Here is a 24,571-nt window from a genome sequence, read left to right on the forward strand (position 1 = left end):
TGGTTGCTCTAGAATTTTTCTGCTTTATTTTCTAGCAATTAGGGCAGTTAACTATTGTCAGCATATCGACGAACTCAGCCAAGCTATCACTGTGAGTGGGCTTATTGGTTTAAGTCTCTTGGTTTAAATTCAGGCTGAATATAAATAGGGAGACCATTTTCTTTACATAATGAGTAGATTTACATGTGAATCTATTACTGGAAATGCTGAGCTGCAAAACTGTTTCGTTCATGGTACAAATTGTATAAAAGCCAGGAAAAGTTGAAAGAGTTTGAAAATTTTTGCCTTTTTCGAGATGGTTAATCCTTCTTGAATCACATGCAAAGAGTTTTTAGGTCTGTGAAGAAAAAAATTTCTTTTGATATTCAAATATCTCTATCTCAAATGCTAGCTAGCAATGATACACCTCTTTCAACATTATTTGAAAGAAAGGGAGAACTTATGAGTTGGTATGTTTTGGTTTTTATGAGTTTAAGAGATACTAGAACCCTGGTGTTAGCATTCGTTAGTAGGATCAATTAATCAGTTGGCGGTCTAGAGAAGATTGACTGTTGTCACTGACATTACCAACACTTGTCACAAAAGGCCCCTTTTATGATGTGTTAGTATACATCACAAAAGTACCCCTTAGCTACATTTCAAGGATGTCTGTCAAAAAAAAAATATTTAACTTATCTGAAATATGTATGTGCGGAACAGCATCAATACTGTATGGAACAACAAAGACCATTTGGAATGTTTTCTTTAGATTCTAAACATACAAGGCACATTTCTAAACATTATGTGGAAAGTAGTGGAAACTTGGCCAGAGTTTCTTTGTGCTTGCCTTTTTGAGAACTTCTTACTGAATTCTAAATGTTTCTCATTTTCGTGTGAAGCAATCAGAAATATGTATTGCTGAGAAGCAGTTGCTGTTTCTGTTTTGATTTCTTTGCCCTGATGGCAGAGGGTATCAGAATTGATTTTCCAGATTATTCATATTCACCATTCTCACTACTAAAGGTCAGATACTTCATTATTTAACTTACTTATTCCAAATATTTCTGCATACAAGTTGTAGTCTCATTCTTATTATGATTGTGTTCTTGTTTTTTCCCCAGGAGCTGTGTTTCTGAGATTCCTTAAGTAAAAGTACTGATTCTTATTGAAATGAGAAGTATTGCAATAGAATTTATTTTATGTTTTTATATAACAACCTTCAAAATTAAAAAAATTCAGAGTATAGAAAACTAATTTACTTTGTAAGTTTCTCAGTCACTTCTAAGTCAGATGAATATGACTGGTTGAAATCTTGAGAGCAAATGTCACATTTACTTTTACCTTATGTTACTGTCAGCAAATTACCTTAATTTTCCAGTTTGTTTCTCCGTATTTCTTTAGTGGAGTAATCTACAGAGTACTTTTTGGTTCCTTCAATTGATAATTGGGGAATTTAAGATGATGATTCTAGAGACTTAGATATTTTTAATAATTAAATATATGGATGTGTTATGCAGGTTTTTCTCTTAGCAATTGTTTTTTTCAGGGCTGGTGTGGAGATGTGTACTAGTTAAGTTCATGCCCTCTGCTTTGGCAGCCTGGTGTTCGCAGATTCAGATCCCGGGTGTGGACCTACACGTGGATCATCAAGCCATGTTGTGGTGGTGTCCCACATGCAAAATAGAGGAAGATTGGCACAGGTGTTCAGGGCCAATCTTCCTCACCCCCTCCCCCCCAAAAAAAAGAAAAAGAAAAAAAATTGTGTTTTTTCATGTAAAATAATTAAGAATTGAATTTTGGTCAGAAGAATTTGAACTTTATTTTCTAGGTGAATTAGGTATAAAATTGCTGCTTTTGGTTAAAAAATATTTGTTGATGCTGCTTTTGGATTAGCAACAGATATATTCACTGATCTCATGGGTCAAAGTTCCTCCTAAAATTCCAAGAACTGGTAGTTTTAATTCAAAATTTGCATTTGTAAAAATTTCAAAACTTACTTGAGGAAAAACCAGTGTTCCTGGACAGTTCAGTTTTGGGTATTTATTTTATAAAAATATGTTTACAATTTATTTTAATATAGTGAGTGATCAGATTCTAGATACTGGCTTTTTAATATTGGTATATTTCATTCTAAATTTTGAGGAATTTTCACTTTATCTGCTGGCTGAAACTTTGTATTCAAAAAAATCAGCTGGAATAATTTGGTTACTTTTGAAAAATTGCTGATGGTAATATATTATGTGGATTAATGATCTTATATTTCTTTAATCCACAGTCAGGGTTTCTATGGGGGCTGGCCCGTTGGCGTAGTGGTAAAATTCACACATTCTGCTTTGGCAGCTTGGGGTTTGCAGGTTTGGATCCCGGGCATGGACCTAACACCACTTGTCAAGCCACATTGTGGTGACATCCCACATAAAGTAGAGGAAGATTGACACAGATGTTAGCCCAGTGACAATCTTCCTCAAGCGAAAAAGAGGAAGATTGGCAACAGATGTTAGCTCAGGGCCAATATTCCTCACCCAGAAAATAAAAATAAAGTCGAGGTTTTTAGTGGACACGTCCTACTTTTATATCTAATAAGACTTATAGGAAATAGCACAAATTAAAGAGAGTGTAAATGGAGGAAGAATTGTAAGGATACATCTTACGCATAAATATCATCTTTATTGAGTTCTGAATAACATGGTAATTGTGTGTTTACCCAACCGAAACTTTGAGCAGCCTCCTCGAGGAGGAGATGACCATTGGCTACCTTCCTTGAAGAGGTTAACTTTAATGGGTCCTAGGAGACCACACACATCTATTGTCCTCGAAGGAGTTGTTCAAGAGGGTCTTGGGTTCCTTTCTTTAATGTGGAGAATGTTCTGTTTTGAACCAGAATTAGAGAAAGTCTTCTCACTTTCAAGTGGAATATTTTTGCTTATAAACTGCGCAAAAGTGGATGGGTTTTCTTTTTTCACCAGTAGATCACACGCTAGTATTGATAAAGCAAAATGCTAACAAGTTATCCATTGAGCATGCTTAGAGATATGCAGAAACTGGCAGCTTAGTTAAGACATTGAAAAATAAAATACAGGCATTTTTCTAGGCAGAATATGAATAGTGAAAAAAACTGCTTTCAGCACTAGTACACATAGGAATCGTTTAATGCTTCAGAATGGATGTCTCTACTCAATATAGTAAGAATAAACATTTCTGAGTAGATAGCAGAACTTGATTAACACTTGAGGGGGATTAGCAAGCTCTGGAAACACTTAAATTGTGGGGAAGTTTAAATTTCAGTAGTGTAATTCGACAATACAAATGGCGATTTTAGATTGTCTAAAAACTTAAAAATATTTTATAACCTTGACTTTGTATTAGGAGTCATAGTTCAATTTCGTAATTCTTTTGCTAACTGTTAGTATTTATCATTTCAGAACCACTCATGAATTCTTGTTTGGTGCTCTTGCTGAACTGGTTGATAATGCCAGGTATGTAGTCTTCAGGCACATTCTTGGCTTGAAAAGTTTTTGGGTTATTGTGACCTTTGCTCTCTGAAGACTTGGGAGAAAGGCAATTCTGTAGCAGCTGCAACTCACTCCTAAGAGGCTTCTTATCCAAAAAGTATTTTTAATAGCACATTAGTTGATACTTGCACTTTACTTGATTAACTTTAATTTATGCATTACTCTATGTTCTAGCCTAAAAATAATGAACTTATGACCTCCAAAGCTACCTTCCCTTGTGTATTAGAGCAAGATAATTGTAGTGACACTCAGGGAATTAAGATAGAAACTTAGGAATCAAATTAATGAGCAAGACAAGCTCTGATTTAATTTGTGCTACCAGGATAGTACAGCATCTAATGTCTTTGAAATTATACCAAAGATATTGTGTCTTCCCAAAATGTATGTTTGATTGTTAGATAACTCTAGTTGATCAAAGCATCTTCCATTGTTAGCAGCTGTGCTTGGAAGAAATCATTCTTTAGCACTGTCTTATTGTGAGTTTTGAGTGATGGAAGCCTAGAAATGTTGCACAAGACTGAAAAGAAGTTTGGGTTAGTTCAGAAATAAACAAATAGCAAAGCCCAAATCAAGATTCTGTTTATAATTATATTATGAAAATAGTGTCTCAGTCTTGTTTCTGAATGCAAACATAATTCGGACACATTGTTTATTGACCAGGTATTGATGACTAATGAAGGAAGAAAAGGATGCGTTAACAGTAGAATTATTTTCTAAACAGATCTCCAGTTAATGAGCTTACTGATAGTTTTCTTTGTCTGCCTGTGTCTAGACCGTAAACCTGCACTATTATTACTTTTATTGTTCTTATTTACTGGACTGCTCATGGAAGTGTGTTGTTTAACAAGTTGTTTAACCAGAAAATTCCCATTTTGTTTCAATCTTGATTGGCTCATAATTTTTTTATTTAACTTAAAAATGTTGTCGGTTAATGGAACTATGTTTGAATTTGCCACTTGTTAACTTAGTGAGACCATGGTGTGCTGTGGCAGACTGCTTTGTAGTATATGGTGAACTGGAGATTTTCTGGGAGTATGTGTTCCTGCTCATGCACACATTTTACCAATCTCTCTCATATTTGCAAATATTTTTACATGTTTCAGAATAGGTACATGTCAAGCTCTATGCGTTTCAGTGGATTTTTTTGCATTTAAAACCAGTGAAACTCTCTGTGCCTCATTTTTCTTGCCTGCAGTTGGCAGAATTGGACTAGATTGCGTCCAAGCCTTTATGGAAGACTTCACTGATGGCTGAATTTGTATTTTAGCTGATGGCTGCAGTCTAATGGAGTGCCCCTACTTTCTTTCAAGGTTAGAGAGGATAAGATAGGCTCATGAATCAGTCTGCTGACTGTAGTACATATACCATGAGACCTGATTTTTCATAGGCTTTGTGGCAGACTGTTGTTTTCCTTTTTTCTCAATATTTTGGTGAGAAGGAAAAATGGACAAGTTATTGGAACATTTTTTGTGATTGCCATCAAATGAGTGAAACATATTTTAGTCATTTCTTAGTGTGTAAAGGGAAATGTTCTTATCCTCTAGATGTTTCAACTATGTAATTTGTATTTAAAAAATGTATCCAGGTCCTACGTGTCATGTGATTATTTTGAATAATTCGGAGCTCTAGAAGTGTCTCATAGACATATAAGGAAAATTGTGTTGGCAAGTTTGAAAGTATAGCTTTAATGTATACCAAGTTTCTGTATGATTTCCTGAAAATAGAGTCAAAATAGTAAGCATCCCACTTAAAATACTATGTATTTTGATGATTGGTATTTCATGTTCTCATTTGGATCTTGATTTTTTTCTTTTAATTTTGCAGAGATGCTGATGCCACCAGAATAGATATTTATGCAGGTAAGACAGATGTCAGTCCTTTCTTTTAATGTCTGGTTCCTTTTAATGCATTTGTTGTGTGCCTAAGAAGAAATGAGTGGGAAACAACTGGTTTTTGGTGCCCGGGGAGATGGCAGGATTACTCCAGGTCTTCGGTAGAAACAGGGCAGCCCCGGTCAGGTGTGTAATAGAAACCAAGAATGTTGGTGTAAAGAAACTACCATGGGGTGCCACCAGGAGATTTATGGGGATGATGGAGTAGAGTCATAGGGAGTGAAATGATTAAGTACCAGTGATTTTACTGGTTGGAGTTAGCAGGTGACCAGGTTTGTAGTACCTACAACCAAAGAGAGATCTTGTTGGAGGACTTTTTCTCTCTTTGCAACCTTGGTCAGGACCAGACCCAGCCTGGAGAGTTGCTGGTGTCAGTTGCATAAAACAGCTGAGTTCCTGGGTTGATAATCAGGTTTGCAGAGGCGATGTTCTCAGACAGAGGTGTCAGGTAGGAAGGAGCACTGCTTTGCTTGAGATTTAAAGATATTGTCGGCGTCTCCTGTTTTGCTTATTTAATTGGCTCTGCTGTTGGGCAGTAAGATCCTTTCTTTTTTTCCTAGAGTGGGTACAACAGTGGAAGAATTCTTAGTCATTATCACTGGCCTTTTTAAAAAAAATTTAAATAGTTTGCTTTCTACCTGTTCAATGTATGTACCAGCATGTTTTTTGGTCATTTGAATGCTAAAAATTTGAAAGTGGAATAGAGGAAGATGGTTTTTAAATCCAGTTTGGCTAGCATGATCTATTTTTCTGACAGACTTTTCTGAAGTCTTCTGAAAGATTTGAGGTAATATTTTGAATAACGTTGTCTTAGCTTCTGAGAAGACTTGAATGTTTTATAGGAATATACACTTATCAAATAACCCCTCTTCTTAATGGATCCATTTGATAAATGAGAACAAGCACACAACTAAGAAGTAATTCTCAGAACCTCCAATGTTATAATTATGAAAAATCTTCAAGATTTGATGAATTTCTCCTGCCTGATATACTTTGGAGCAGAGAAAATATGCTGAAGAGCTTAAAGTCAGCTATACTGCTTAAATTCTCAAAGCCTTTTGTTCAAAAGGTTCTGCCAAAGTGGTGAAAATAAGACTCCTTTTATTTTTAGAAGAAAGTAACAGGAAAAAGGGGCATAGCAGAAGAATGTTAAAAGATGGTTACTAAACTCTCAGGCCAGGTGGAGGGGCCATTCCCAAGCTACAGTGCGTATCTTACATCTCATTGTTCTTTAGTGGGTAATAGTAACCGTTACCTCTGAAAGAAATGGCACCTGTTTTAATCGTTGTACCAATGGCAAAGTAGAGAGTGGGGGCCTCCAAGTTACGTCGAAGGGACAAATCATCATGGCCGAGTCTATTTGGAAGAAGCTTTCTGAAAAACATCATCTCTGCCTCCTGCCACCTTTGGTGGGTGAAGTTCAGTAAGGAAATTTAGTCCTTTACACTGAGAATGCCTCAGAACAGTCGGATTTCAATGTAAATGACAAAGGCCCCGTATGCATTTATTCTGTGCTCAGTGTTACTCCTCCTGTGCTTTGGGAGGAGCTAAGAGAGGATGAGGGTGGGGCCTTTGCTAAGTTCTCATTAGAGAGCTTAGTCTCTAATTGGAGAGACAGTTAACATTCTACAGATGACAAGAGAACAATAGCTTGATCCTGAGGGAACTATCGAGGCTGTTAAGGATTAAATGGTGCAGTAGAAGCTCTAAGCACTATAGCATTTTGGAAAAGACTTGATTTACTCTCAAGATTGGGAGTCTTGGCTGAGATGTCCTTAATTTCGCACCTTTCTACCTCAGTGCCTTATTAACATATTCAACAGGAGGGAAAAAAGCAACCTCATCTTACAAGTGAAATAATAGAATTAGTAATATGTTAATACTGTAAAGTTCTTGTTGTTAGTACGTGGGGGGAAAGTATTTTCCTGTCTCCCCTTCTGAAACTAAATTGATACTGAACTTGGAAATCTCCCCAAATATCAGATGTAGCTTGAATTCACCACAGTGTCACATTTTAAAAGATTGTATTTAAACCTGAGAAGGGTAAGAAAGGAATCAGACTCTCAAAAAACCGAGGTGTTCACTCACCCAAAGCATTCTTAGACGGGGCGAGACCGTAACGTGCCTATCAGAAGTAGACTGTTTTTTTATTGACTTGTAGACTTGCTTAGATAGGGAGTGCCAATCCTCAAAGAAAGATGACTTTTGTGTTGCCGATTCAGTGGTTAGTAAATGGAAAATTAGAGCAAATGTAACTGAAGTGAATACTGCTCAGACAGGTTGCAAAGTACCATGAAGAACTTGGATGTAATTTTATTACAGCTTCTGCTAAGGGCAGTATTTTATCACCTCTGACTTTTGACATAGAGCTCCATTTTTACATCTCTTCTCCCACTCCTTTTTTTTCCTGTCTTATCCTCAGTGGGAGTTGGATGGAGGGATGTCCGGCTCATTTGAAGAAGTGAGACTTAGCTATGTTGGGGGAAGCTTAGATGTGCAGCCTTGCAAACTGGTTCTGATAATCTTACATAGTTGCTACCAGGATCTGAAGCCCAACTGCAAAGAAGGTAGTTTGGCTTTGCCCTCCGTCTTGCTTCCAAGATATCTGATGGGAGGGGGAGCAGACAACCCCCAGCTGCTTAGACTCTCCTCTGTCCAGAACTCCCTCTCCTTCATCAAAATCCTGTCCTTGGAGGTTTCAGATCTCACTCAGTTGACTGATTAAAGTAAATATCAGGTATGAGGAAAGCCTCTCTAACAGGTAGACTGTTTGGGGAGATACTTTTGAGCAGGGAAACCTTCTAGGTCTTGCTCTCTCTAGCTCAGTGCTTCTCAAAGAGTGGTCTACTGATGGACAGTATTGGAATCACTCAGAAGTGTGTTAGAGACGCAAATTCTCAGGTACTACCTCAGACCCACTCTCCAGGGGTCTCTCCAGGGTAGAGCCCAGAATCTGTATTTTAACAAGCTCTTTAGGTGATTCTTAGGCACGCTACATTTTGCTCTAGCTGGTACTCTTCTTAGTCTCCTTCTGCTTAAACCCACATGCTTACCTAATCTGTTAGAGAGAGTAGCATCCATTGGACTGTAAGCTCCACGAAGGCAGTGCACATCTGCATTGTTCACTGCTGTTATCCTCATCACAGAGCCAGGCACACAGGAAGTGCTTAGTAAATATTCATTGATTACATGAGTGATTGGGATCAACATTGTGTCAGGTGAAGACTCAGCACTGCCTGTTACGAAGTTGAAGTTTCTGCTGTGTTAGCTAGTCTTTCTTGCCCCTGAGGTCAGTTTCACATCCTCCACAGGTGGGTCTCTTACCCTCATAAACCACAGGAAAAAGCTTTGAAGTGAAGGCCTTAAGCAAGAAAGGAATCTCAGATCCACTGTTAAGTGATGATTGTGTGTTAAAACAGCCTGCTGAATTCTGTTCTAACAAACACAAGGGCCTAGAAGTAACTTCCTAGGTAGTGTTCAAGAAATGCCAGTAATCCTTGGGGACTTTACAAATGTAATTGGCTTGAACTAGTTTCTAGATTCCAAAGCAGAGTCTTCATGTACAGTTTATGGCTGAAGTGTACATTGTACAGCAAATGGCTCTGGGCTAGATTTAGAACACTTCTTTTACCATGCTCTATACCTGACCCAGTTGGAGTCTCCTTATGACACTTTGCTTCCCCTAGGAGGAAACTTTGAAGAAAGTGCTTTTTTGCACTTTTCGTGCACTTGCTCTTGCTTGCTGGATCTCCTTTGGATTCTTTAGACTCAGATAAGAGGCACTGCCACAGGGAGAAATTTTCCTATCTACCAGTAGTACTTCCAAGAAGGACCTTGCCCTTGAACTTTCAAAAAGCATTTGTTACCAATGTTTCACAAAGTTCAGCTTCCTGAACACTGAGTGATACTTGAAAATCTCTGTGGTTTATAGTACTTCTGAAATAGCATTTTAAATTATATTAACTAGTCCATTTAACAGAAGGCGGTCATGACTCACTTGAATCTTTAGCCTGAGGGGAGGACAGAGAGCTTTTTAAACTGAGATTCCCCAGCTTAGATAGTTGTATAAAGTTGGTGAATTGCATCTTGGGGGAGACCAAAAAAGTCCTCAATTAGGAGCTGGGTTCCAAAGCAGCCTTGGGCTTGTCCTTGTAGTACCTTACACAGACCTTCCTCCTTTTAGTAGAAGTGGTTTCCTAATTCCTAGGCCCATGCTATTGCTCTTTTGTCCACCTAATCCTGATCATTGGGTCAAAAGGCACCTTGGAAACTACTCTGGGCCCCTTCCCTATTTGTGAATCTTCTCCAGTACCTGTGACATGCTTGGACTCAGAGGTTCTTCCACTGGAATGGCAGCCACAGCCTGTTGTGTTCTCTTCCTATTGGCCAGGAAGGGCTGTCGTGGCTTCTCTGTGTCTTATTGTCAAAGGACTGTTCCTCCTTCCAGTTCCTAGCAGGGCCAGCTGGGAACCCGGCAGCTCTCACTGCACCCTATGCCTTCTCACTCCTGGGTTGGGGAGCCATTTCAAGGACCCATAGCAAGCAGGCGATATGATGAATACAGATAGCTCAGAAACTGCAGTTTGCCTGGGGATAGTCACGTAGAGATGTAATACTTCATTTTCTAGATAGCAGCTGCCACCACTGTGCCCATAGCATGTCTAGCTTGATCAGTTTGTGTGGAAGCTACCCCAGACTTAACCACAAACGAGGTGTTCTGTTGAATTTGAGCAATGTTGATAAGGTAGAGCTTGTAGTACTTGGAGTGGCTTTAGTGGCTTGGGGTCCACAGCAGAGGGCAGAGGTAGAATAATCCAGGTGGAGAGAGGCAGAAGGATGATTGAGATATGTGTGAAAACGTGCGTATTCAGTGGTCCTGGGTGTGGTTAGATGCTGAACCAGTTATTCCTGCCCTTCTTATAGATTCTCTCAAACTTTGTCAGGAACTAGAAAGCATTAGAGAACCTTTGATGGGAATTCCCACCCCCAGGGCCCTGATGTTTAACTTGCCCTTGCTAGGACTGTTAGAAGGAGAAACTGGGTTTGACTTGACCTTTTTGGACCAAGCTTCACATTGATTCACCTGCTGATCATATCCATGTTGTTTCCCACTATGAGTTACCACCCAGTAATGGCATCTGCTTTTTTTCACAGAAAGGCGAGAGGACCTTCGGGGAGGATTTATGCTTTGCTTTTTGGATGATGGAGCAGGAATGGATCCAAGTAAGCGATGAGATGATTGCTGCTTTTGAGGAGGATGTGACCATTTTTACAGATACTTACTGTGTTAACTTGTTTTTCTGTTGCCTCACTATTGTGATCAGAAGATCCACCTGGGGAGAGAAGTCTGTTGCACCATCTCAGGCTTAATTCCACTAATGGATTTGCTGGGTCTTGTCCTGGCATGGGAGATAGGATCTAAATGGAAACCTGTAGTCAATCAGATTACCTGTCTCTTGGTGTTGTATTTGTCAACATCCTGGAGCTGGTACTACAGCGGCCTCCCCTAGCCTTATTACCATGTTCTGGTAACAGAACAAGGTCATAGAGGTGGTGGTACTGACAGGCCAGTCAGAGGTTGCCTCCATTTGCCTCATGGTTGTGAATTTCCTTGGACAGAGGTTTTCAGTAGACACACAACACTGCTTAGATTTATTAAGGCTCAGACCTTTGAATTTTTAGGACCCTGGGAAGGAAATGCAAACTTCTCACTTTCTCTTTTGCCTGCCGCTTCAGGTGATGCTGCCAGTGTTATCCAGTTTGGGAAGTCAGCCAAGCGAACACCTGAGTCCACCCAGATTGGGCAGTATGGGAATGGGTTAAAATCGTAAGTATACTAGAAACTTGTCACAGGACTCAAAACAAAATCAAGCATTGCTCTCATGCTTCTGTCCAGTGAAAACTTTCTTCTGCTTCCATCGTTGTAACTCTGAAACAGAAGGAAAGTCAGAAAGGAGTGGTGGTTTGAGGACTTACCAACTGTTGTCCAGCCTAGTTTACTTTACAGATTGAAAAGTATGAACATCCAAAACCCGTCGGAGTGAGAGAAGCGGTAGGTTTCTCTTGGCACTGTGCTCTGGAATTGTACCTCTCCTGTTGAAAATTCTTATTTTCACCTATGGTTGAGGACGCGAGTGGTTGTTATGTGGGGTTGAGATGTATTTGAGATGGTGAGGGGATCACTTCACAGCACAGCAGTGTTCCCTGAGCACATGCCACATGTCACGCTTTGTGCCAAGCACTGGGGATCCAGGGTGAGTAAGAGAGACCCCTGAATCCTCCCACCCAGAGGACATGGTCTCGACTGACATGTCCTGCTAGGCCCTGTAGCAGGGGCCTACCTAATGTCTTCAAATCCCTTAGGACTTCTTTCTCAGTCCTTGGTTCCCACTTGTTGGATGATTGGAATGTGTTGTTCTGTTTTTGAGTGAAGCCCCAAGAGAAAGGTTTCTATTTCTGAAATGCTCACTTCCAGCTGTACATACCTTTGGAAGAAATAAGATTTAGTGGAACTGGAGTTTATACAAATGGAATTCTGAGTCACGTTTCTAGTCTTGCTGTGGAAATGTGTTGTTTTGTTGGAAATAGGGCATTGGTTTGCTCAGTCAGCAGCATCAGTTGTCCCTCATGTGCAGTGTGCTTTGGGTGTGTGGGGAAGAAAGAAAGTGCTTTCAAAGACATCAGGGACCTGGTACCTCGACTTTGCCATTTGTCTCTCAAGGTAGGAACCAAATGATAATAAGAAGCACTTACCATGTGCCAGGCACTGTGCTAAAAACTTTAGTTGGAAGATCTCGTTTAATCCTCAACTATAGCCCCATGTGGTGTAGTTACCATTATTCTCATTTTCAGCTGAGGAAATTGAGGTTTATGGGGGTGAAGTGACTTGCCCAAAGGTGTAAAAATGCCCAAGTGTGGAGCTGAGATGTGAACCAGGTCTTTCTGACTTCAAAATCGGAGCTGCTGTCCATCTCACTTCAATTAGACAAAGTTTGAATCTCATCTCAGACCCTTAATTACTTCTCTGAACCTCAGCTTCCTCCTTTATAAATTGGGATTATAATATATACCAAGCAGGATAAGGTTAAATGCTATCATTGCTCTGAGAGCCCCAGCCTGCTTTCTGGCTTCTTATTTTATTTCTTCTCCTTTGGTCTTTCCGTGGCAGACTCCTGGCCTGATTCTGTGGGTCTGAGGTAGGGCCTAGGAATTTGTGTTTTTCATAGGTTCCCCAGGTGATTCTGGTGTGGGTGATCTAAGTCCCCAGTAACTGAGGTCGCCTAGTGTCAGTGTGATGTGAGAAACCCTGTCTTTCTATCTGGAATGTCGGACAGCCTCTTCCTGCCTAATCTTACCAATTCTGTGGCCTCAGGCAAGCCGTTTGAACCTTTCTGAATATCTTTCCTGATCTAGAAAATGGGGTTCTAATCTTTGACCATCTCCCTCACAGGTCAAGTTGCAGGAGCAAATGAAATGTGACTCTGAAAGTGCTTAGAAGGTCAGGAAGGAGAGTGTGCCGAAATTGAGAGTGTTGTTAGCATATTTTAGTAGACGGGCTTTTGTAAAGGACCCATTGAGATGGAGCCATCTAGTGTTCAGAGTGTATTAATTTGGAAACCTATTCAGAAATTGAAAAAGTTTCAGGAGGAAGTGATTTGTGATGAGAATAGGGCTGAGAAGCAGGGAAGCCAGCAGACAGGTGGCATTTTGCGGTTGTTGCTATTCAGCCTTCCAGGTCAGAATCAAAGAGAGAGGGAAGAAAAAGACACAAAGAGAGTTTTTGCCGAATTAGGGCAAGAGTAAGCTTTGACAGAAGGCAAGATAATGTGCCTCATTTTGCCACCGGTAAGCTTCAGGAAGGAAGGAAGAGGACTGTGAAATTGTCCGGGGAAGGAGCACTGCCAGCGCCTTGGGAACTGGAGGAGAAACAGAACTTGGCAGTCCCCAGGGTGTCTCTGGATAGTGTCCTGGGAGTTTTCCTAAGCATTTGGAGAACTGGGACATGGCATTCATTTGTGTGCTTGGCATGTCAGCCTGGTTTGTATTTGTATATAGAAGAGAGTAATAAGACTTCCCATTGCCATCATCTCCCTGGGGTATTATGAGGACTAAATGAGATAATAGCCATAAAGTCCCAGAAGCTGCTTAGAAGGAAGGAGCTAAACAGCCCAATTGTTTGGTGAGCAGTCCTCCCACTGGTGCTTCATGCTTCTGCCCTGTTCCATGCTGCCTGGAAAGGCCTGTCCTTGCCTGCTCCGCAAGGAGGGTTTAATGTGGCCAAACAGAGGAAGGAAGCAATTGATTCCATTCAGACTTTTGCCTTGTGGAAGTCAGCCTCAAGGCACATTTCCCAGAAACCTGTTGCATCCAAAAGCAGGGACCTGCGTGTATCATAATGAACTTGAGGTGACAAAACAACTCTGAGAAGATGACTGTAATTATAGAACATGAGTTAATTATAGGCCTCTTCAGAAACTGTGGTCAAGAACTACATTTTGTATGGTTAGCCCCTGCATTTGGCTGAGTCTTGGGGTTGTACTGGTTTTTTTTTGAGGACTTGTGAGCATAGACAGTAGGCTGTTCCCTTGATGGTGCTGCCATTTGATGAGTGGACAGGAGGGGAGTTTGTGTCAGCAAAGGAAGGACAGTATGGGAACTGGATGTGGTCAGCATGGAAGATGTGTTGAAGGTATCAGCTACTGGAGTGAAAGCTGATGGTGGCACAGTCAAAGGGTACAGCAGCCCTTGTGTAGCTGGGATGAACCCAGAGCATGGGTGGTAGGGTTACTTGTTACCATTGTGGCAACAGGTTAGGGGTGAGACTAACCTGGGGCTGGTGATCGGCAGTGAACGTGCCCTAGCAGGGTGGTGAGAAACCCCTGTGCAGTGGGTAAATGTGGTCAAGAAGGTTATAGGGAAAGACTAAGACCAATGGAAAGAGCCGAGGGAGGAGTGTCAGATGGGAGGAGAGGGAATGAGGGCTGTGGAACTCAGCTCAGGGTCCTGGGACCTAAGGGGGCCTTTAGGAGAGCCCTCCAGAGGCAGTTTCAGTCACATCCAAAGCGGGGGTTTGTTCCTTTTTCAGATGAGCTTTTGAATCCCTAGGAGAATAACCCATTTCTGCTTCCCTTTCAGGGGCTCAATGCGCATTGGGAAGGATTTTATTCTCTTCACCAAGAAGGAAGACACCATGACCTGCCTCTTCCTGTCTCGTACCTTTCACGAGGAGGAAGGCATTGATGAAGTAGGTCCCATCCTTATGGTCCCAGTCACCATTCCACATTTTCTGGGTCTTCCCAGGCTGTTTTTGTAGGTCGTTTGCAATGCTGGGCTCATTGGGGTTACAGGATTGCAGCCATGGCCCCTGTTATGAGATTAGCTGGTTGGATGAATTGGTTGAGGGGTTAAGGTAGATGTCTTAATGTGAGAGGAAGTAGTCTCAAAGCTTCAGAGGAACAGTTGTCCTGTTTCTGAGAATGAGGCCATCAGGTGGCAGGAACCAAGACTTAGATTTGAGACTCTGCTAGATGTGCAGCTTGGATTCAGTTTGACGGGGCAGGGGGCGGGGATCACTGTGGAGAGTTGTTTTATCAGGGGTGTATTCTGGGCTTCCGTGACTGGGTGGAGAGCACAGCTGGCAGTAATAATAGGAACAGCACTGTCTATCCCATATAATGGTGATTTTGTGGAATGTACTATGAGCGCATTTTCCTTTTGAGGAGATGTGTTGCTCTAACCATCTGTGTCAGAGGCTACAAGTCAGAGACCTGCAGGGCCTAGGCAGGTAGTGAAGCAGGTAAGCATATGGAAAACATGAACCTAAATTCTTCGATAAATGATAGCTGACACTCAGCCCCAGCTGATTATTGCTATGCTGGAAGGAAGGCCTAATGAATCTAGAATATTATGATTTTAAAACATTTTGGTAATTAGTTAATTATATAAGCTAAACACATGCTCATCTGATTCTCTTTGTGGCCTGGTGGCTCAGATATCTGCAGAGGTGGTCTGGTGAGGTGTGTGCCTGTCATGGGGGGATCAGGGAAGGCCTTGGTCTGCCCAGCCTCAGGCTGGACTCTTAGCTCCCTTTGTGTTTGAGAAATGGAGGCCAGAGCTTGAGAGAGGGGCCGAGAGGGTCTGCAGAGAGATCCACGGCTGTCACGTAAACAGATAGGTGAATTCGGACAAAACTTCTGTCTAAGTCAGCTGTGTTAGTTAGCTGTGACTAAATTTGTAATGGCCCTGTTTAATTTGCTAAATCATAGCAAATTAGTTCATGTTGGGAATGAAAGGCTATCTTTTTCTACCATCTTTGCTTGGCAAGCTAGTGGATTTGTTGGCCTTTTTGGTGCAGTGTGTCAGTTCTCGGCATACTTGGAGTGAGAAAGGGCTGCAGCTGAAAAGAGTGAGCTGCTGGGAGGAGGTAGGACGGGAGAGCTTAGTCTTGGCTAGAGTTTTCAGGAGTGTTTCCTGATGGACTGAGGGTGGCGGGAGGAGGGTGTTCAAGTCGATAGAAGCAGTCTGTTCAAGGCCCTGAGAGCTGGTGAGGGCTGTGGGAAGGGACTTGGCAGAGGGGCCACCTGAAGAAACGGGTGCTTTTAGAAGGCAGGGAGGCCCAGGTCAGGCTTGACCTCAGGGCCATGGTGAGCATTTGGGACTTCATTAAAAGCAACCGTTAAAGGGAATTTAAGCGAGAGTGTGGCCGTATCAGTTCCTTTTTTTAAAAGATTAGTTTGGTTATTGTGTGGTGACTGGATTGGAAAGATTGGGGCGTTGGAATGGACCAGTTGAGGAGCCCTGGCTGGTGTATAGCCTGGCAGGACTCGCAGCAGGGAAGTAAGAGAAAGGAGGAGTCATCTCTTTAGCATGTGGGACCCACAGGTTGGTGTTTGATCAGTGGAGAGGGGAAAGGGGAGTGAGGGGTCATAGATGACTCAGGCGCTGATGTGGCATTTGGGGTGTGGTGAGCTGACAGGAGCTGGGGAAGAATGGAAGAGGGGCAGTTTGGAGGGGAAGAGTGTAAGTTTTGTCCTGGACATACGAAGTTAAGTCTGGTTCTGGAGCTCGGGGGAGGCCTGGGCTTCAAGATTCTTGGTAGCAAATGAGTTCACCTAATGGAGTGTGTAGAGTGGGAAGAGGACTTCGGATCTCGCACATGCCGACATTTAAAAGCCACAGAGAGGAGAGAGCAGAGGAGACAGTAGTGGCCAGAGGGTAGAAGGAAAACCAAGAGAGTGTTGATATTGAAACTAAAGGATAAGGATTTCAGTGGCAGGGCTGGGTGCCAGTGGAAGTGAATGCCCATGGTTTAAAGTAATGCCATTGTCACCTGGGACTGCTGTGAAGAGTGGGAGGTACAGAGTGAGGTACAAATTTACAGAACACAAATGGAACTCAATTCCCCTGGTGAAAAAGCTAGGTTGAAACTTTTTTCCTTACTTGGTGCTAGAAGGTCACTGTTTTGGATTGTACTCCAGTGCGAACTCAGCCAAGATTTCAAAATAAGATCATTTTCGGCTGGGTAGGAATGTGTCCAAACCAGCCCTAGGGTTGAATACTACAGGCACGAATCTTCTTAGAAACCAGTAAAATGTCTCAGAACTCTTAATAGTGTATCAGTTTGGCACTTTTTAAAATACAGAGTTTCTTTTGCCTCAGGCTGGGCCATCTGATTTGAACCTCTGAGGTGCCTGGACTGGTTTGCTGTGATAGGGAATCCCAGCAGTCAGTAGTCCGCAGGGCTCCTGGGGCAGCTGGCTGGGGGAGGGGAAGGAGCACGTTGAGGCTTCTGGGGAAGTGGCGTTTGAAGAAGAATTTTTGAAGAAAGAGTAAGATTTTTTTTTCCAGCCTTATTGAAGTATAATTGACAAAAGTAGGATTTTTTAAAACATTAGTTAGGCATAAGATTAAATTCCATACATATGGAAGAGTGTATTAAAATATATGTACAGTTGAGAGAATAATCATCAAGTGAACACTCATGTAGCCACCATCGGAGACTGATGCTAGAAGTCCCCAGTGTGCCCCTCACCAATCGTACTCCTTGTCGCACATCTGAAGGAATTGCTTTCAGGTGACTTTTGTGATGATCATTCCCCTGTTTTTCTTTTACAGTTTTGTCACCTGCACATGCATTCTTGAATAATAGTTTAGTTTTGCCTATTTATGAGTTTTATATAAACAGACTCATACTGTAGAGAGTTTTCTTTGTGTTTTGTTTCTCTCATGTAAACAGTGAGATTCATCCATGTTGATGCTAGTAGCTATTGGTTGGTTCATTTTCATTACTGCTCAGTGTTCCATTGTATAAATATACTACAGTTTATCTACTCTGTAGTGGATATTTGTGTTATTCTTAGATGTTTGCTGGTACACATGTGCAAAGTTTCTCCTAGGATACGTATCTGGGAGTGGAATTGCTGAGTTATAGGTTATGTTTATGTATATCTTCAGATTCACTAGATAATTGCAAATATATTTTCCCTAGTGGAAACAGTAGAGTTATTACCAAATTAGGAAAATGGCCAGGGGCATCCCAAGCAGGGAACTGCCCATGCAGAGACCCCCAGGGCATAAACCAGCATAACCCAGAGAACCTAAGGATGTGAAGCTGAGTCTTGGGAAGGGTCAGAAGCCACAGAGCCTGTGGCGCCAGGCTGTGAAGCTTCAGGGCAGTGTGGAGCCACTGTGGGGAGGGAGAAGAAGGATGCCCATTTTGGGAGAATGCTGTTCTGGGGCCTCTCTCAAAGAGTCTGCCTGTGCTTACTTCAAAGGTGATAGTCCCATTGCCCACCTGGAATGCTCGGACCCGGGAACCTGTCACAGACAATGTGGAGAAGTTTGCCATCGAGACAGAACTCATCTATAAGTATTCTCCCTTCCGCAATGAGGAAGATGTAATGACTCAGTTCATGAAGATCCCTGGGGACAGCGGTAAGTAGGCTTTGAGCCTGCAGCCCTTAGAATCCGGGAGCTCCAGAGCCACGAGTGGTTTGGGGACGGGCCAGGGGCACCTGGCAGAATGAAAGGAGGATTTCTGTTCCCAGGAACACTGGTGATCATCTTCAATCTCAAACTCATGGATAACGGAGAGCCTGAGCTAGATATAATGTCAAATCCAAGAGACATCCAGATGGCAGAGACTTCCCCAGAGGGCACGTGAGTGTGGCTGGGAAGGGAGAGCAGTCCTGGAACTGGTGTTCATTCTCTCAGGGAGGAAGAGCTCAGAAGGTAACTTCAGGGAGAGAGGGCAGAGCTCATTCCCTGGATTTCCCAGTATTAAAGTTGATGGAGCTGAGAACGCCACGTCGTCTTGCCACAAGGCAGGAGGGATGAATAGAAGGACAGCAGATCTTAAGCCAAGCCAAAAGAAAAGATTATTGCTCCCTTGCTCCAGCTCTTTGATTTGACAGAAGAAGAAACTGAGGCCTAGGGAGGGGAGAGGACTTGCTGTGTCCATGGTGGGGCACTGGTAGGGCCAGGGCAGGTGTCTGTCTGGTGCCTGTGCTGGGGATGTGAGAGGAGGCAGGATGTGGTGCCCACACTGAGGGAGCACCCCTCCAGGGCAGCAAGAGAAGCTGAGATGTGAGGTGAGAAGGCGGAGGGCCTGCAGAGAGGCTCTCCTGCTGTACTCTTGTTCAGGCTGGTTGTGGGGGAGGTGACAGCATTCCTCCTTCCTGCTGCCTCCAGGAAGCCAGAGCGGCGCTCCTTCCGCGCCTACGCTGCCGTGCTCTATATCGATCCCCGGATGAGGATCTTCATCCACGGGCACAAAGTGCAGACCAAGAGGCTCTCCTGCTGCCTGTACAAGCCCAGGTAGGGGCCTGCCCACCCTGGCCTGCTGTTTCTCTTGGGCCAGGGACAGGGCCTGGCCGAATTTCTCTGGGAGCATTGTTGGAGTGATGCCAGATGAGAGACTCTGACAGTGTTGACTGCGTTTGGGCCTTTAAGCTGCCTGTAATTTACCGTGGAAAAACAACTGGGTCCTGAGGGGGGCACAGAGGTGGCCGACGGGCTGTGGAGGTTGGCTGGTGAAGCTCATTGAGTGTGAGTGCCTTCTGTGATGGGGATGATGCCCTGCCTGGCATGGTGAGCTGTCTGAGCCTCTCACTTCAGGGCCGAGGGGCCTTTACACACTGTAGAGGAAAGCAAAGGCCCTGGCCGATTACTGAGGTTTGTTTCTGCTGTGGGATTAATGACAGACCTGGTGAGTAGTCGGGGTGCTTATCAAAGATGGAGCGGGACACAAGGGGCAAGTGGAATAAGGAATTGAGTCTTTTTGCTAAAATAAACTTGGCTTTGACTCATTGCAAGGGGCCAGGACACTGCAGCTTGGTAGGAGGCAGGAAGGCAGGGTACTTTCTCAGCTGCTAGGTTGCTGCCCTGCCCGCTGCTGCTCTGGCCTTCAGGTTACTTTCTCCCCTGTTAAGGATGTACAAGTACACGTCAAGCCGTTTCAAGACACGTGCGGAGCAGGAGGTGAAGAAAGCTGAGCACGTAGCGCGGATTGGTAATCCTCCCCCTGTGCAGGAGGGGTTGGGTGGGGGTCATCTGGGGGACACTGCTTATGGCCAAAGCAGGATCCAGGAAAAAGCTCTGTCCAACACCCGGGGACAGGCTGTCCTCCTGAACCACCGGTCCAATTCTTTTTGTGCCTCTCCCCTCAACGTGCCAGTCTCCTCAGGAGTTTTTCTCCCCAGGCTCTACGTTCTCTTCTTCAGCCATTTATAGGGACTTGACTAAAACAGTGTCAACTCCTCCTTGGTTTGCCCAGAGTAAAGAATCCCGAATGCTGTTCTCTGGCCTGAATACTTGTGAAATTGGTTTTCCTGACTCCAGGGCAAAAATCTCAGTCTCTCATGCTGAAAGGGCTTCTTGGCTGCTTGATGGAAAGTGTTTTGCTGAGGATTTTGATAACTTCCACCCCCTGCTGAGAGTTTAACTCTGGTTGCCTTGGGCACTTTTTGACCTGTTCTGATTCGTTTGTAAAGTTTAAAAGCAGGACTCTGGTATAAATAGTGCCTGTTTTCCTTGGGGCCTCCTTGATTGTCCTTTTCGAGTCAATTCTGCGGTCCAGGCAGGGAGGTTGCTCTCAGAGCTCTCCTGTTCCTTGACAGTACACATGTCTTGTCCAGCGGGGACTGCACTGTGGGATCCAGAAGGCATGACTAAGAGTTTTGAATCTTTGAATTCCTTATCATGGTTTCTTCCGGGTTTCAGCTGAAGAGAAGGCACGGGAAGCGGAGAGCAAAGCTCGGACATTGGAGCTACGCCTAGGTGGAGACCTCACGCGAGACTCCAGGGTAAGGCCCCAGGCCCGTGCAGCTGTTCTCCAGTATTTCTGGCATTAGGATCCCAGAGCTGGCCTGGCTCAGGCCTAGGCCGTAGATTGCTCACCGTAAAGCTGAAAATGGGATGTTATGATGTTTTTATAGTCACTGTTGAACACATTGTATGGCAAAATCTTGGCTAATCATTTCAGCATTCCCAACTATCTTATGAGGTGGACACTATTAGTATCCTCAATCTATAGAAAGAGAAATTGAAGTGAAGAGGGTCGCTTGCCCTAGGTGATACTCAGTAGTGAGGGTAGAGCGGTTCTCTACCCCTCCAGGTCTGACACACACCTCCATAGACTATTGTTTCAGTTGGAGATGTTTCCTCCTTCCTAGTCAGTAGGCCTGGCCATTTGAAACACAGCTTATGACTTTGTCCCCAGCAAGGATGATTTTCTGGAGAAAAGAAGTAAATCTCCAGGTTTGTTTTTGCATCTGTGTGATTTAAATTGAGAAGTGTTAGATAGTTGTTATCATATTACTTGCTGTGGCCCAAAGCACCTCCTCCCGTCACTTGTTGCCAATGTACGTTTCCAGGTGATGTTGCGGCAGGTCCAGAACACAGCCATTACCCTGCGCAGAGAAGCCGATGTCAAGAAGCGGATCAAGGAGGCCAAGCAGCGGTGAGTGCCAGGGCTGGCCTTTGGTCTGTTAAAATTATGTAGCTTTTGTACTGATTATTGACAATTAAAGTGCTTGAGGAATCCCTGTCCACCCCATGAGGTTGCCGGTCTGTCACAAAGATCCCTTTGAGAAAGCCATTACTGTTGTGAACGAAAATGCTTGTCAAATGCCCACTGCAGGAGAGAGCTTTCTTCCTAGCTCACTTTTTTCTTGAGCTGGGAAAAGGCAGGGCAGGCCCAGCAGCTTGAATTGAACACCAGACCTTCCTCACTGGCAACTCTCATCTTTTCTTTCTTCCCTTCCCCTTTTCTCTCCCTGCCCCTTTCCTTTCCCTCTTCCTTTCCTTATTTCTTTTTATTTAAAGGATATATAAAGTGTTCATTGTATAAAACTTGTAAAATATAGAACATTTAGGAAATATAATTTTAAAACTCCTTATACTTCTGCCACCTGGTGATACCCACTCTTAATTTTTTATTTATGGTTACAAATGTGAAATAATGCTATAGATTGAGTTTTGTACCTCTTTCATCTTGAATGGGCATTTGTCCTGGCTTATTAAATTTTCTCTGTGTCCCACCTCCATGTCTGGAGCCTCTCCAGGCTCTGGGCCTTGAATTCCTGGCTTGCTTCTTATTGGCCTCCTTGCCACAGGCGTAGGTTTCAGGTTTCTTTCGTCAGAGTCAGTCCACTGCTCATCCATCTGCTTTTCAGCTTCCACGATTTTGTTGACAATTATCACATGATGGTCTCTTCCCTCACATGTGTGTCCATTGTTTTTTGTCAATTTTTGCCTTTTTAAAATGAATTACAGTCACATTAGTGGAGTAAGTATGCAGATAACCTTGTGTTTATTCCACCATGTAACTATCTTTGCAGAGATTTGCAGCAGCTTCCCAGTATCCCATTCATACCTAAATCCGTCTCTGTTTTGTTACCAAAAGCCAAAGTTACATGCTTTTAATTAGGGATGCTTAGAGTCCCTACACAGTGCATATCGCTACCAAGTCTAACAGGTTACATGCTGAACAGAAATGCAAAACTTTTTGCTTAATACATCTCAAGTTTAAGCTTAAGATTAACACATCTTGAACACTATGCTTGTTTGTGTGTTAGTGGGTTGATCTGCTTGAGTTTATCTTTTATCTTCTCAGAGCACTTAAAGAACCTAAGGAACTGAATTTTGTTTTTGGGGTCAACATTGAACACCGTGACCTAGATGGCATGTTCATCTATAACTGTAGCCGCCTGATCAAGATGTATGAGAAAGTGGGTCCACAGCTGGAAGGCGGCATGTGAGTACTGCCCAAGGAAGGCTTTCCAGCCCAAGGCTAATGGTGGGAGGATTTGGGCCAGTGGGGTGACAGAGCTGTGTCTTCTTTCCTACAGGGCATGTGGTGGGGTTGTTGGGGTCGTTGATGTGCCCTACCTGGTCCTGGAGCCTACGCACAACAAGCAGGACTTTGCCGATGCCAAAGAATACCGGCACTTGCTGCGGGCCATGGGGGAGCACCTGGCACAGTACTGGAAGGACATTGCCATTGGTAATGCCCATTCTCTTCACCTGCAGCCTTAGGATACTCTCACTGCCTGAGGGGGTGACTTTAGGAAGTGTGAGAGGCTGGCTTCTAATGTGGTGTGTGGGTGTTTGCCTTCCAGCTCAGAGGGGAATTATCAAGTTCTGGGATGAATTTGGCTACCTCTCTGCCAACTGGAACCAGCCCCCATCCAGTGAGCTGCGTTACAAACGCCGGAGAGCTATGGAAATCCCAACCACCATTCAGTGTGGTGAGTCCGTGGTCCTGACCTCCTCCTGGCTCCTTTCCGTCACAGTCCGTGGCCCTCTTCTCTCTGTGCTGGCCTCCTGACTGGACTGACATTCATGGACTTATGGTCCCACTAGGGATGTGAGTCTGTCTGACGATGGCCCTGGGAGCTCAGTCTTGGGGTTGTGCTGAGTTCCACCTGTTCCTCTCGAATGAGGCAGAAGGTCATCTAACCCGCCAGGCCTCACTTGGTATGGTGCCAGATTGTTAATAGTGTGAGTGATGACTGAGCCAGGATTCTGCTGGAGGAGGGAGAGGGGCTGGGGGCACTGAGAGTCCATGATGTAAAGTTTCCATCCTTGCGGGAATCATTGTTCCTGAGAAGAATTACTATTCTGTAAGGAAGGCAGAGTTGGAGCCAGAGTGAAGATCTTTGCATGGAAAGTCAGGGGCATCTTTGCTTTGGGCCCGGCTGGTAAGAACCTGATCACAAATATTGTTGGTGGGCATGGCTGACGTTTGGGGGGGTGTGTTTTGTGTCACAGATTTGTGTCTGAAGTGGCGGACCCTCCCCTTCCAGCTGAGTTCTGTGGAAAAAGATTACCCTGATACCTGGGTTTGCTCCATGAACCCTGATCCTGAGCAGGACCGGTGAGCACTTTCTCTAACAGCGAGATTGTGGGTATCTCCCCGCTCCCCTGTGTTCTTTCTACTCTTTGGGTAAATAACTCACTATGCTTCTTGAGGTCAGTGCTTATATCCTTACATCTCTGTCTTGCTGCGTGCAATAAGTGCCCCAGAAATAAGAATAGACGTGTGTCCTGCAGTGAGTATTAATTCTGTGCACTTGGGAAGTCTGAGGTGGTTGCTCTGGCGAGAGACAGCATGGGTTGGCTAAGGAGGAAGGACCCTGCCCTAGCTGGAGCCCTGTTTGGCACAGTCTCCCTAGCACCTTCTCTCTACAGGTGTGAGGCTTCTGAACAGAAGCAGAAGGTTCCCCTGGGGACATTGAGAAAGGACCTGAAGACACAGGAAGAGAAGCAGAAGCAGCTGACAGAGAAAATTCGCCAGCAGCAGGAGAAGCTGGAGGCCCTGCAGGTGCGTGGGTCATGGGCAGTGGGCAGAGCCAGCCTACGTCAGGGGTCTGTCCTGGATGGAACAGGAACCCTCAGTAGCTCCCTTCTTCCCTCAGGCTCAGTTTCACCCTTCACTCATCCACAAGTGCTGCCAAAGCTTTCCAAGCCCAACCTCCAGGCGTGCTCGTTCTCAAATACATCTTGATTATTCCTTTAAAAAAACAAACTATTTTGTTCATATATTACAAAGTGGCCCAATTCATTTAGAATATTTTAAAACTCCACGAAATGAACATGCTACCTTAGAGGCACCCACCATTAACCACATATCCTTCAAACTTTTTATGACTGCTTACATACATATAAATACATATATATATTTTTAAA

The 24,571-nt window shown here is 43.7% G+C and overlaps 1 protein-coding gene across 6 annotated transcripts in view; it reads left to right on the plus strand.

Annotated features, from left to right (window-relative positions):
* MORC2 (MORC family CW-type zinc finger 2) overlaps positions 1-24,571 on the plus strand; it is a 38,774-nt gene that overhangs the window by 5,253 nt on the left and 8,950 nt on the right. For all 6 annotated transcript variants that reach the window (XM_070628507.1, XM_070628508.1, XM_070628505.1 and 3 more), the window contains exons 2-17: positions 3,402-3,455; positions 5,316-5,350; positions 10,538-10,606; positions 11,120-11,210; positions 14,519-14,627; positions 18,157-18,316; positions 18,430-18,541; positions 19,073-19,198; positions 19,813-19,892; positions 20,603-20,685; positions 21,256-21,341; positions 22,497-22,637; positions 22,732-22,886; positions 23,002-23,130; positions 23,654-23,759; positions 24,074-24,206. In XM_070628507.1, the coding sequence (XP_070484608.1) occupies positions 3,402-3,455; positions 5,316-5,350; positions 10,538-10,606; positions 11,120-11,210; positions 14,519-14,627; positions 18,157-18,316; positions 18,430-18,541; positions 19,073-19,198; positions 19,813-19,892; positions 20,603-20,685; positions 21,256-21,341; positions 22,497-22,637; positions 22,732-22,886; positions 23,002-23,130; positions 23,654-23,759; positions 24,074-24,206 (1,669 nt within the window). The remainder of the gene's footprint in view (positions 1-3,401; positions 3,456-5,315; positions 5,351-10,537; positions 10,607-11,119; positions 11,211-14,518; positions 14,628-18,156; positions 18,317-18,429; positions 18,542-19,072; positions 19,199-19,812; positions 19,893-20,602; positions 20,686-21,255; positions 21,342-22,496; positions 22,638-22,731; positions 22,887-23,001; positions 23,131-23,653; positions 23,760-24,073; positions 24,207-24,571) is intronic.

This window comes from Equus przewalskii, chromosome 7 (assembly GCF_037783145.1).
Source record: "Equus przewalskii isolate Varuska chromosome 7, EquPr2, whole genome shotgun sequence".
NCBI classification, from domain to species: Eukaryota; Metazoa; Chordata; class Mammalia; order Perissodactyla; family Equidae; genus Equus; species Equus przewalskii.